At 44.3% G+C, this 12,453-nt stretch overlaps 1 protein-coding gene across 1 annotated transcript; it reads left to right on the plus strand.

Annotated features, from left to right (window-relative positions):
• Positions 1-1,836: 1,836 nt before the first annotated feature.
• On the plus strand, positions 1,837-12,196 carry LOC117403911 (DDB1- and CUL4-associated factor 12). Its single transcript, XM_059025368.1, has 9 exons — positions 1,837-2,255; positions 6,103-6,366; positions 8,175-8,387; positions 9,041-9,101; positions 9,959-10,152; positions 10,524-10,589; positions 10,895-11,057; positions 11,535-11,713; positions 11,884-12,196. The coding sequence occupies exons 1-9, from the start codon at positions 2,199-2,201 to the stop codon at positions 12,040-12,042; spliced, it is 1,356 nt and encodes a 451-aa protein (XP_058881351.1). The 5' UTR covers positions 1,837-2,198; the 3' UTR covers positions 12,043-12,196.
• Positions 12,197-12,453: the final 257 nt, after the last annotated feature.

Below are 12,453 nucleotides of genomic sequence, written 5' to 3' on the forward strand. Positions count from 1 at the left end.
CTGACGTTAGTACAATAGGTTTCTTTAAACCTGTAATATCCGAATCAGGCATCGATCGTTTGTGTAAAAATATAATGTTTCACCTTGTAACGCAACGTTAATTATACTAATCTATTACTTAATTTTATTTAACATGGTTAAACTGGGTAGTTACGCGAAGTGACAGCGTGTAAAAAATAAAACTGAATTATTATTTAGCAGGCACCTTTATCTAAGGCGACTTACATAAACTAGGGGTGTGTGAACTATGCCTCAGCTGCAGAGTCACTAACAACGTCTCACCCGAAAGACGGAGCACAAGTAACTTGATCTGAGTCACAGAATGAGTCAGTGGCTAAACCGGGCTTTGAACTGGAGACCTCCTGGTTACAAGCCCTTTTCTTTAACCACTGGACCACACAACCTTTTCTACAGGAGTTCTGTCTTTTTTATTTATTTATTTGTATCTGCAAGTTAATCCATTCTGTCGCGCTAGCTGAATGTACCGTTTTAGACCCATAGTTAAATGTGCATTGATTAGTTTCCATCTGTAGCGTTCATTTGGTAGCAGCAGCCTGTGCAACTGACATATGCCAGAGGTCCATAGGATAATATCTATCTAACAGGATCGGATATGACGTGACAGGTTCTGCTGTAATACGCATTACAGCAGGATCGGATATGACGTGAAATCCAGGGTGTTGCCATTTCCAGTTGGAGACTGGTGTGAAACCAAGCTACAGCACAGGAACTGGTTTTGTACCAGGAATTAGCAGCAACTTTTACTTCAATTGTATATCTGTGTATTCTTCCAAATTGAAGTATAAAATACAAGCAAAGTACCAAAAGATCTTCAACTGAAGAAAAGACCATGATAAGAAGCTAAGCACTGTTGTAAATTGATTAATTTAAACAAACATGGGACTCAGCAATTAAATATATAATGACTGTCTGACCATCCCTGGGATTGAAAGAAAAAAAAAATGAGGGTGAATAAAACTTTATTAAACAAATCAAAATCATAACAATGTGTTTAAAAATAGGTATTCAATAAATCTATGGAATAACGCGTTGGTTTCAAAACAAGAAATGCTGTCCTCCCTCACATTTACAATTGAGTACCAATCAATGGCAATTAACTGCAGCTTATTATCCTCTCATCTGGGGCGCTGACATTTTTACTGCTGTACTGGCATACCAAGGTCGTAAACTGCCTTTTAATTGTCACACCCCGATATGTTATTGAATTGATTACATGACAACTGCAGTTTGATGTTACTGTGTAATCCTATTTGCTATGCTTTGTTTGATGAAAGCCCCTCTCCATTGGAATTTCACCGGAGGGTTGCTCCATGCCTCACTCTGGAGTTGCAATATCACAGCCCAGTCCTCCCGTGCTCTCTCTCTCTCACTGTTTAACTTCCACAGCAGTGAAATGCACTCCAACACACCTAGCGCAACACTCAATCTCCTAAGAATTTGCCTGTGATTTTTAAATGCTAAAGTTAGAAATCTTATTAGACTTTTTTTTCTCAAACTTGGTCCCTAGCACATCTAGTTTTCATATATTTGTATAGCTTATTACTCTAATAATGTTGATAATGTTGTTGAAGCTGACACCCTGGGATCCTTCAAGAAGCTGCTTGATGAGATTATGGGATCAATAAGATACTAACAACCAAACGAGGAAGATGGGCTGAATGGCCTCCTCTCGTTTGTAAGCTTTCTTATGTTCTTATGTTCTTTAACTTGGCTTTTATTGTATTTATGTTTTGTTTTATTAGGCCATGTTGACTTCCCATAGTTCTGTTTCTTTAATCCAAACTTGGCTTGACAGCCCCCTGCTGGCCGTAGCGGTAACTAAACTAACCGGGGCTGCTGCTGCTGTTGTTGTTGTTTGATTGCACTGCGGCTGCGCGTGTTGTTGCCGATGGTGCCACAGGGTCTCAAGACAAGCCGAGCGGAGACGGAGGAGGAGGCGGGCTCAGGGCTCCTACAGTACACTGTGCAATCCTGCCATCGATGCTGCACGACTCGCCTGGATTAACACATTCAACAGCTTTAGAAGAACCACTGGATATTATTATTTAAACATTGCAATAGCAGCCCTGCCGTTACTAACCCCCGGTAATCAGCGAATCCCCGTTATATGATACATTATCCAGTTGCTAAACCCGTCCTATCATCCATGTGGGTTCGGGACCTCTGTGTTTCGGACTATGGCGAGGAAAACAGTTAGCAGGAAAAGGAAGGCAGCGGAGCAGCAGGCGGAACAGGTAGGTTTCATTTGGATCCATGTTATTGTTATGTGATTTCTGTAAATTCAACCAGCAGCAGGACTCGGGGCGCACGGAGAGTGCTGTTTATGTATCTGACTACAAATTGAATCCCTAAAAACACGAGCAGCTGTGATTACCTCACGAAAACAAGATCACGGAAAACGCTGACGTGTTTACAAACAAATGGTTGAGTAAAGGGGCGCGGGTAATCCTCGGTGCATTACTATTGCACAGGGAATCTCGCTGAAGTAACACCAGCAACCCTGCTTCCGAAATGCGATCCCCGGTTAGGCCCAGGCCCTTGTAAATGACCAAATCCTAAATGCTATGTGAAAACACAAGTCGATCTGCCGCCCCGAGGAGGACGAAGCAACGCTCAAAACAAACAAATGCGAAACAGATTTGGGTTGTGGTGTGTGCTGTGGCCCGCGGCTTGCGGCCTGTTGTTTTGGAAAGGCCGCGGAGTTAGTATCCGGAGCAGGCATGGGTTCAACAACCTGTGAACGAGGCCAGTGGCAGCTCCTTCATTTTCAAATCAACCCTTCACAGTGCAGTGTGCAATCTGTAATCCACGACAGAAGCAGACAGAGCCACGCCGCGTCTTCGCGTGGATCACTGGGGCTGACCACACCAGGAGCCGTGTCACCAGCAAAACCAGTGCAGGAAGAGCAAGAGCAGTCTTACTAAGTTACAAAAACAAAACTCTTTATATATATATATATATATATATATATATATATATATATGAATACCGGTATCGTTTTCATTGTTTATTGTACATCAGTTGCAGGTTGCAAAATTAAATATGATGTACAGTGACAGTTGGTGGTTAGGAATAATAAACGCGTGCAAGGTCAAAAAGGTTGATATTTAAAATGACACAACAGTTTCCAACGTGTTAACGCTACGCACCCGACATATAATCAGTACAGCCTGTCGAACAGCACATAAAACCATTGTAAACGAGCTAGAGGTATGTGTGTTGACAGCGGGTGGCTAGGTGATGCTTTTGTTACTTACAACAGAACCATGATATCTTTTATGACAGAGAGATATAGATCTGCGTGCATTAAAAAAAAAAAAGAAGTACGTTGCAACGTTTCATTGTGATCGCCTGGGCATCATACGGCTGCGCAGTGCAATAATATATTATTAGACAAGGCGAGTAGTGGTTAGGGCGCTGGACTCTTGACCGGAGGGTCGTGGGTTCAATCCCAGGTGGGGGACACTGCTGCTGTACCCTTGAGCAAGGTACTTTACCTAGATTGCTCCAGTAAAAACCCAACTGTATAAATGGGTAATAGTATGTAAAAAATAATGTGATAAGTCACCCTGGATAAGGGCGTCTGCTAGAAATAAATAAATAATAATCCGTAAGTGTGGTACTGCCACATTAGTGTACCCTTACATCCCTCGGTATAACTTCTGAGAAAGAGTGTAAATGCAAGCTGTGGCTTCAACGTGCCTGGTATGACTGCCTGGCACAGGCCCCCGATAGGACATCATCATAAGGAGATTTGAACTACGTCATTTCTACATTATTTGAATAGGCTGCGTATCTGTGTCTCTAACCTGAAGTAACCTGAAGATGTCTTTCGTAATCTGTAATGCATAACCCCCCAGATCGCTGTTAATGAGTTTCCTTTATTCGCGCGGAGGGCCCAGCAGCATGAAGAGCGGTTGTCTCGCCTTGCAGACTGTATCCTCTCATTAGTATTTGTCGCTGTGAATTAGTTTTCCTGGAATGCAGCGGCTCCGTTTGTCTTGATTTCCATTGGGTCTGATGCCCGGTGAAAAGGAAGAACAGAGCAATCTTGAGAGAGACAGAAAATGAAAGAGCTGCTGTGTAGTGCAGAGTGGGGGGAAAAGCTGCTAGAAATCTAACGTTACCTTCTCCTGCCTCGCAATACGCATTTAACAGCAGGAGAAGCTACACTGGCATTTTACTTGAGTCCTCCTAGCTTTCTCATTGGCTTAAGCACTTGTGTTTCCGACTCGAGGGGCTTGTTTTTACACTTTATAAAGATCAGTAGAATCAATGAGAGAGCCACATTGATATTTACAGGGATGGAAATCAGACTCCTATTGCATAGCAGTTTTATTACCAGTTTGATTAACCCCATTGTATTAGGTAACAAGCTCCGGTGTGCCCTATTAAACTCCTAGCAAAACCAGGAATTATGTCCATCCCTGATTAAGATGTTTGTAAGCGTTGAGTATTACAAAGTAGTGTCTCCAGAATGATCTTCTTAAGCCCGCCGCACACAGCCCGACTCAAGCCATCCCGACTCATCTCATCTGAGTTTGCACAGATTCTGCGATCAGTTGTGCTCAGTTTTGGTTTGACGTCACAATTGAGTTTTTCCCGACTGGGTGTCTCACACTGCTAAGACTGAATTAGACGGACCACAACTAGATCCTGGTGATTGCTATGTATGCAGATTTAATTAATACTGCCCTGTACACATTTTTGTATTAACTTAGCCCAACATAGCGACCCTCATATTATGCATGGCATCGTATGCTGATTAGACGGCGGAGACAGCGCCGCGCGGCAACCAAAAAAATAACAGCCCATTAGCTATTGACCATTGATACCGTGCAAAGGTTTCAGGCAGTGTTTGACTTTTTGTATAGCTTGTCTACTACACTTTAGCCTGTGGTAAATAAAATCCAACCTGTTGTTTTTTTTGTTTGACTTTGGCGTTGTTTTTTTCTCAGCGTGTGGATCTAGGGGCTTGTGATTTGTGACCTATTGGAGATCGACACACCGGTTACTTCTGTTTTAGCACACTAAGAAAATATACGCTGCCAGTAGATTGATATTAAAAAGGTAAATTGATCATTTATCTTTGATTAGTAAATGCCTAAAAAAACCTATTCAAATGTGCACATATCTGATATTTTTGAATTCAGGACACTCAGAGCAATTCAAGACTAATGTATTTTTACATGTGGAACTACAGCTGTCAATATTCCGCCATCTTGTATGACAAGTTACATGACAAGCTACGTCACTTAAACCTGCTTCACCATTGGTTGACACCCTCATGACTAATCAGTCTCAGTCAGTCTTGGTCGGCAATCGCTGCACACAGACAGACTGATCACATCTGAACGAAACTGCGTCTGAAAAAGATTCAACATGTTCAGTCTTCAAATCTGAAGACATCCCGACTGCAATCTGCATAATCTTGGTTTTAAGGGCACGCACACTGATACGATTCATCCAGACTCTGTACGGCCAGATGAGATGAGATGAGTCGGGACGGCTTGAGTCGGGCTGTGTGCGGCGGGCTTTACAGACACATGATGAAGATGCTGTTCATTCCCCTGAATGTCTACTGCCATATAAGGTGTTTGTTTATTTTCTAACACCGCTGGGCCCCTGGATCTGAGCAGTTCAATCTGAATAGTGCTATTTCTGGAAAACTAAACCACTGTACGCATTCCGGAAAATGTTTACAACATGAGTTGGCACTTGGTTTTGTGAAAACTGTGTTTGGTCTTTCAGAAAACATTTCCCTAAAACAATCTGAATTCTCGTGAGCATGTTATTTTGCTTACTTGATGTAACTGCACAGCAGATTACAGCAGCATGGAAATAAGACTCCTGTTGCATAGCAGTTTAATCCGTTCCAGGTTTTTAATATGAGCTTGATTAGCTCAGGTGTGTCTTATTAAGCACCTAATAAAACCAGGAATGGACGTGTGCGATGGGAGTCTCCCTTCCATCCCTGATGTACACTGCGAATGATTCTGCTCATAGATCTGTTACTAGCAGGCAGGTGTTGTTTTCGGGGTGATGTAAACATGTGGCCCTGTGGCTGTTTGGTCCCTGCAGCTGGCCTGGGGTGAGGCGGTGTGCAAGCGCAAGCGTCTGCCGGTGGTGAAGAAGTCTGTGGTGTGTTTCCTGAAGGGCCGGGAGTTCCGGCAGCAGCAGCAGCAGCACGAGCACCACCTCCAGCAGAGCCTGCGGGGCTGTGCCGCCCAGCGACTGCCAGGCATCCTCCGCGAGAGGGAGTTCACCCTCGGCACCCTCAACAAGGTCTTCGCATCCCAGTGGCTCAACCACAGGCAGGTGGTGTGCGGGACCAAATGCAACACGGTAAGCTGGGCAGCTTTCAAAAAACTGCAGTGTGTGTGAGTGATTGCAAACATAGTGTTTACTGTTAAAGGTGTTAATAGCAGTTCAGTACCTCAAGTGATCCAAGTATAAGGGAGATGCAGCTTCACTCTATAGCTGTTTGATGCATTTCATTATAGATCATCTGTTAATAGCCAAGCCTTTAAAATAACGTTTTTCACACATTATAAATCACATAAGAGAAATCAATCAATCGACATTAACAATTTGTCAGTGTCCTTTGCATAGAACAGAGGCACATTTTTTTGTGATTTATAATGTGTTAATATGTGATGTGTAAGAGACATGACAGCAGGCAGAACCTCCTGCCTGCACACACTACCGTCTCTTCAACAGTAAGAGACCGCTTACACACAGCATACTAACTGTTAGCATCACAAGCACCGTCATCATTATTCTGCTGTGTTTTTTAGTAACCTTCCCCCTGCAACACTCTGCCCCTAATGGAAATGACATCAATACAACATCGAACACAGGTGGTAATATGTCTTCCCTCCACTAGGGGCATGGTGTCCCCGGTGGACAGGTTATAATGGTTACATTCTGGTGTGCCACCTGTACTTAGAGATGTGTTTGAGAGTTATATTGAGGCCTCAGGAGTGCTTTCAAATGTAATGTCATGACTGAAGAAGAATACATTAGTTAAGAGAACTGATTTTCCATATCTGTTGTGTGAGGTGGGATCCTAAAACCTGCTGCACAGGAAGTGAATCCACAGTTTTGTTTCAGGATACACAGGCTGCACTTGAAGTTAAAATGAAGGCTGAAAAACAAAACTGCAGTATCTACAGAATACAATGTTGTGCTATATTTAAACAAATATTTGCACTGCTCTCTTTCGTATTTGATCAGCTTGTAAATTTCCAAGCACGTGTATTTCATCCATGTCAGATGGGGGAGGAGGGGGGGTGAGTGAGATTATTCAGCAGGCAGCAGTTCCAGCCAGCCCCATTCTAGAGCAGCTGTGTAAGCACTGTGCTGTGCTGATCTTGCACAGCATGTGGCTGTGTGTCTTCTCAGTATTGCTGTTTGTAGTCATAGGCGCTGCGTTGTTCTAGCAGTTGCTTTCCCCCGTGTTCATTTATTGACTGGTTTATTATCATCATTAAATACAGTAAAGGTCCAGTCAGAAAAGGTCGGTGCTGGAGTGGGGTTTTGGGTTTTGCGCTGATGGACAGTGGTGTTTAAATGTGCCATTGTTCAGATCATTATTAGAAATCCACTCTCAGCCGGTCAGTTCCAGTTATTTAAGTGTTGTGTCGTTTTCAGTAGACAACCAACTGAGAGTTCTACAGACATGGATAACGGTATTAACTATGTATTGTGGCTTTTAATGAAAACATTTTTAAAATGTATAATAATTTAATATGTACAGCTGACCCAGTCTCTTACAGTCTTGCTTTGCATTGTGGGTGACAGAGCCGCTCAGCCTTGCATTCCTTTTGCTCCCCCAAGGTGCTCACACAAAGACACTTCTGCTGTAAGATACAAGGACGACTTAATAATCAGCTATAGAGTAGATCTATTAAGAGACGTTGAGGCTGAGTGTCATGATGGAGAGGTTTGGAATTGCTGATTGAAAAGCTGGCTGTACAGGGGAGTTTGTACAGAAACTGGTGTTTAGCCCAGTAGGAAGCCTTGGTTTAAAACTGTTTTAAAGAGCAGTGATGTGCCCTATATTGCACAATATGGGTCTGCAGCCAGGGACGGCTTGATCGTGAGCCTTGACCCTCATGCCTGTCTCCCTCTCCCTCCGCGTGCTGCTGCAGCTGTTTGTGGCAGATGTGCTGACTGGGCAGATCACTAAGATCCCCATGCTGAAGGACCGGGAGCCTTCCTCTGCTCTGCTGGACCAGCAGGGCTGTGGGATCCATGCCATCGAGCTGAACCCCTCCCGCACGCTGCTGGCCACTGGTGGAGACAACCCCAACAGCCTGGCCGTGTACAGACTACCCACCCTGGACCCTGTCTGCGTGGGAGACGTGAGTTCATGCAACATATTGTATACTGTAGAGCTTCGTAACAGGGATGGAAGTAAGACTCCTAGTGCATAGCAGTTACACCCATTCCAGGCTCAAGTGTGTCGTATTAAACTCACAGTAAAACCAGGAATGGATCAAACTGCTATGCATTGGGAGTCTTCCTTCCATCCCTGATATGATTCAGCCATCTGAAATGTCATTGTATCAGGTGGAAATGATATCATGTTGAAATTAGCTGTACTGTTTCATTTTTCTTATTAACAATGTCTTATAAAAATAAAAAGCATGCAGAGCTTGATAATAAAGAAAGTAATTCCTCAAAAGCTGCTGTTTTATTTTGGGTGAAATCATGCTTTATTTTCCCTACGCTGGCCTTCAGGGGCTTGTTGGTTATTCAGCTGTCATCATGCTGATGTGGAGAGTACAGCACAGTAGAAACTCAAAGTGGCACGGTCGATGTCATGAATGGGGTTCGTGATTGGTTGAAAGATCCTAAGCCGTATAATAATTGTGGTGTTCTAGAATATTCAAACATGAAAAGTCCACGTCCGTCCCTGCATTTAGGAAATGGCAGCGTACCAAAGCCAGAGCGGATGCCTTGAATTTGTATACAGAATGTATACAGAATAACTTTTTCCTAATTTCCTTTTTAGGACGGACACAAAGACTGGATCTTCTCAATAGCATGGATTAGTGACAGCATGGCGGTGTCTGGTAAGTTGTGTAGAGCACACACACACACACACACACACACACACACACACACACAGGCTCTCTCTCACACTGCTTCACACACTGTCTGTGTGATACAGGACACCCATGTGCAGCCTCTCTGTATTCTGTCACGGTTCTGTAGTGTTGTTCCATTTTTGATGGGTCATCATTTCTTGGCTCCTAGAGGGTAGAAATGAATTATGCTGTCATTGACTGGAGTTTATTTCCATGTCATGCAACAAGTTTTTTTTTTTTGTCTGTGATTCTGGTGCTATGCCTCGTTTCCACTGTCTGGCGCTACAGGCTTCGGCTAGCCACAGAAATCTAAAGAGCGTAAAGGATCGCAGTGAGTGTTAAAAGCACATGAGTTCTAGGGAAGCCAGCGAGGGTTGCTGGGAAGGTGTGCCACATCTGAATGTTCTGGGAGTTTCAAGATTTTGTAAAGGAAGTAAACAGCAGGCACTTTTTCAATTTTTTTTTCATTTTATTCTTGAATTTCTTCAAGCTAGCTCAAGAAGTGGCAATTACAAAATTATATATATATATATATATAATGAATTGTTTTTCAGTTCGCAAGAGCTCAGACTCCCAAGAAGCAAAACGTGTGTTCAGTGTTGACACTCTTCCTTTGACAGGGAACTGGCGCATTAAAAAGAATGCGCCTTTTTTGTTCAGTAATAGATATGAAAAAAATATTGTTAAAATCCAATTCCCATATCATAATGCATGCATTTTTATAAAGGAACATGTCAGAGCTACTGACTGATGGTAATATACATTAGGCAAGATAAACTGGAATTGTTTTGTTAGCTCTGTGTAAGTGGACTCTCCCCTGCCCGTGTGTGTGTGTGTGCCAGGCTCTCGAGACGGCTCCATGGGTCTGTGGGAGGTGACAGAGGATGTGCTGTGTAAGACTGGGGGCGGGCACGATTCCACTGGGGTGCCCACCTACTCCCACATCAGCCACCGCGCCCTCAAAGACCTCCCCAAGGAGTACACCAACCCCTACAACTGCAAAGTGAGAGCGCTGGCTTTCAACAGCAACAGCAAGGTCAGAGCTCAGTACAGCAAGCGCTGCTAACGGAGGGGGAGCCAGACAGTCAGCCAGTGCTGCTGCCTGAAGTACAGGGCATCACATCACAGCCAATATCATACATTGGGCCAGTTTTTTTTAATGTTGAATCGGGCAGACAGTAGAGTTTAAAAAAAATATTCAATGTGCTGATTGAAATACAGTACTACAGTGAGTAGCAGATCAATCAATACTGCCCCAGTTTTCATTGCCAGAATAACATTGTGACCCTGTCGTTGTGCTGTAAAGCGGATAATGAGGACAGTGCAGTACACCTGGTACAGAACTGTTTACCAACGGCTTGCCAAGGGAGTCCACGGCTTCTGAGTAGCTGCTTTATTTCTCTTCAGGAGCTGGGAGCCGTGTCCCTTGATGGATACTTCCACTTGTGGAAAGCAGAGCACAGCTTATGCAAGGTAAGGTTCTCCCATGAAGATTCTGCATGCCGCTCTCGTTGTAGGGATAGTGATTTCTGAGTTGAGAGTACCAAACGCGTGGTACTAGGTGCAAAGCATGTCCGTCAGTATGGGAAGAAGCTGAAGCAGCTGACAGGCGTTGAAGGGTTGGGGTAGTGAAGGTGGGTGAATGTAAGGCATACAAGCAGCTTACTTTGACATAGAAGCCTGATAAATGCAGGGCACAGAAAGACTGTAAAGGATTGCAAACCACTTTTTAAAGCGATCCGGATGTCATTTAAGTCTTGTGCTCCTCTGTGTTGCAGCTGCTCTCCACCAAGCTGCCGCACTGCAAGGAGAACGTGTGTCTGGCATACGGACAGGAGTGGTCCGTGTACGCGGTGGGCTCGCAGGCCCATGTCTCCTTCCTGGACCCCAGGCAGCCCCCCAACAATGTCAAGTCTGTCAGCTCTCGGGAGAGGGGCAGCGGTGAGTGCAGGCAGAGAAGCAGGTTGTGTTTCACAAACCACTGCCAAACTCAACTGAGAAGACAAGAAACTTAAGTAATATTTTAATCACTTAGTTGAGCAGACATGATTTCTGAAATGTAGGGGTGGCAATAAGACTCCTATTGCGTAGCAGTTTCACCCATTCCAGGTTTTACTACGAACTTGATTAGCCCCAGAGTATAGGTAACAAGCTCAGGTGTGTCTTATTAAACTCGGTAAAACCAGGAATGGATCAAACTGCTATGCAATGGGAGTCTTTATTTCCATACCTGAACCAGTCCCTGTTCACAAAACTATTTTATGAAAATGCTGTTTAAAAACATTGTCTTAGGTGAAAAATCCTTGTAGTGTTTTCCAGGTGTTGGTGACTTTTCAGGTGTTTTAAAAGCTTTTTGCTCATTTAAATAGATATCTGTTGTGAGTCCTGGCTGAGGGTTGCCTGTGTTGGTCTCCTCAGGCATTCGCTCGGTCAGTTTCTACGAGCACATCATCACGGTGGGCACGGGCCACGGTTCACTGCTGTTCTACGATATCCGTGCCCAGCGCTTCCTGGAGGACCCCGTCGGGGCGAGCTGCGGGCACAAGGGCAGGCTGGGAGAAGGGATCCTCAATCTGACCACGGGCAAGGGCTGGCTGGTGAGTCCACCCCTCTGTGCACTCACACAGGTCCTGGAGTTTATACAAAGAGAAAGGGGTATAGCTGTATTAAGAATTTGAGCACCTGCACATGTGGGTGGGTTTGTGTCCCCTTGTCTCCGTGTGCTTGTGTGCTCTGTGCTCCTCATATTGTGCTCTCTCCTCCCCAGAACCACGACGAGACGTGGAGGAGTTACTTCTCAGACATCCCCTACTTCCCCAACGCCGTGTACACGCACTGCTACGACTCCTCCGGGACCAAGCTGTTCGTGGCGGGCGGGCCCCTCCCCTCTGGTCTCCATGGAAACTATGCCGGCCTCTGGAGCTAGCAGCAGCCCCTCCTCCACACACCACTTCCTCCGAAATGTATTCTCCCCCCTGGGCCCCACCTCCCATTTTGTAATATATGTTATATTATTATTATTTTCAATTAGACATTATTTTGTGGTATGATTTTATTTGAAATACATGTTTTTATTTTCACTGGGTTATGTTTCTTTTTCTTTCTGTCTCTTTCTTCTGATTTGGTTTTAGTTTTTGCTCCTGCTTTTGTGATCGTCTCGCGCCCTCATTCCCTTGATCTTTTTCAATGCTTGGGGATTCTTTTTTTTTTTGTTGTTTAAGATCTGTATGTGGTGTCTCTCCTCTACTTCAGTGTGAGGTAGGACTTTAATTTATTGCTTAACCTCTTCTGTGATTTTCTGTGAAAGTCGGAAGGGGTGGGATGTCTGTTTTATGGT

The sequence above is a fragment of the Acipenser ruthenus genome, chromosome 1 (assembly GCF_902713425.1).
Source record: "Acipenser ruthenus chromosome 1, fAciRut3.2 maternal haplotype, whole genome shotgun sequence".
NCBI lineage: Eukaryota > Metazoa > Chordata > Actinopteri > Acipenseriformes > Acipenseridae > Acipenser > Acipenser ruthenus.

Bases quoted from the DNA above. Each gene is read 5' to 3' on its own strand.
- LOC117403911 (XM_059025368.1), top strand. From the start codon at position 2,199: ATGGCGAGGAAAACAGTTAGCAGGAAAAGGAAGGCAGCGGAGCAGCAG. The intron at 10,153-10,523 runs GTCAGAGCTCAG...ATTTCTCTTCAG, and splicing joins CTTTCAACAGCAACAGCAAG to GAGCTGGGAGCCGTGTCCCT. The intron at 11,714-11,883 runs GTGAGTCCACCC...TCTCCTCCCCAG, and splicing joins CCACGGGCAAGGGCTGGCTG to AACCACGACGAGACGTGGAG.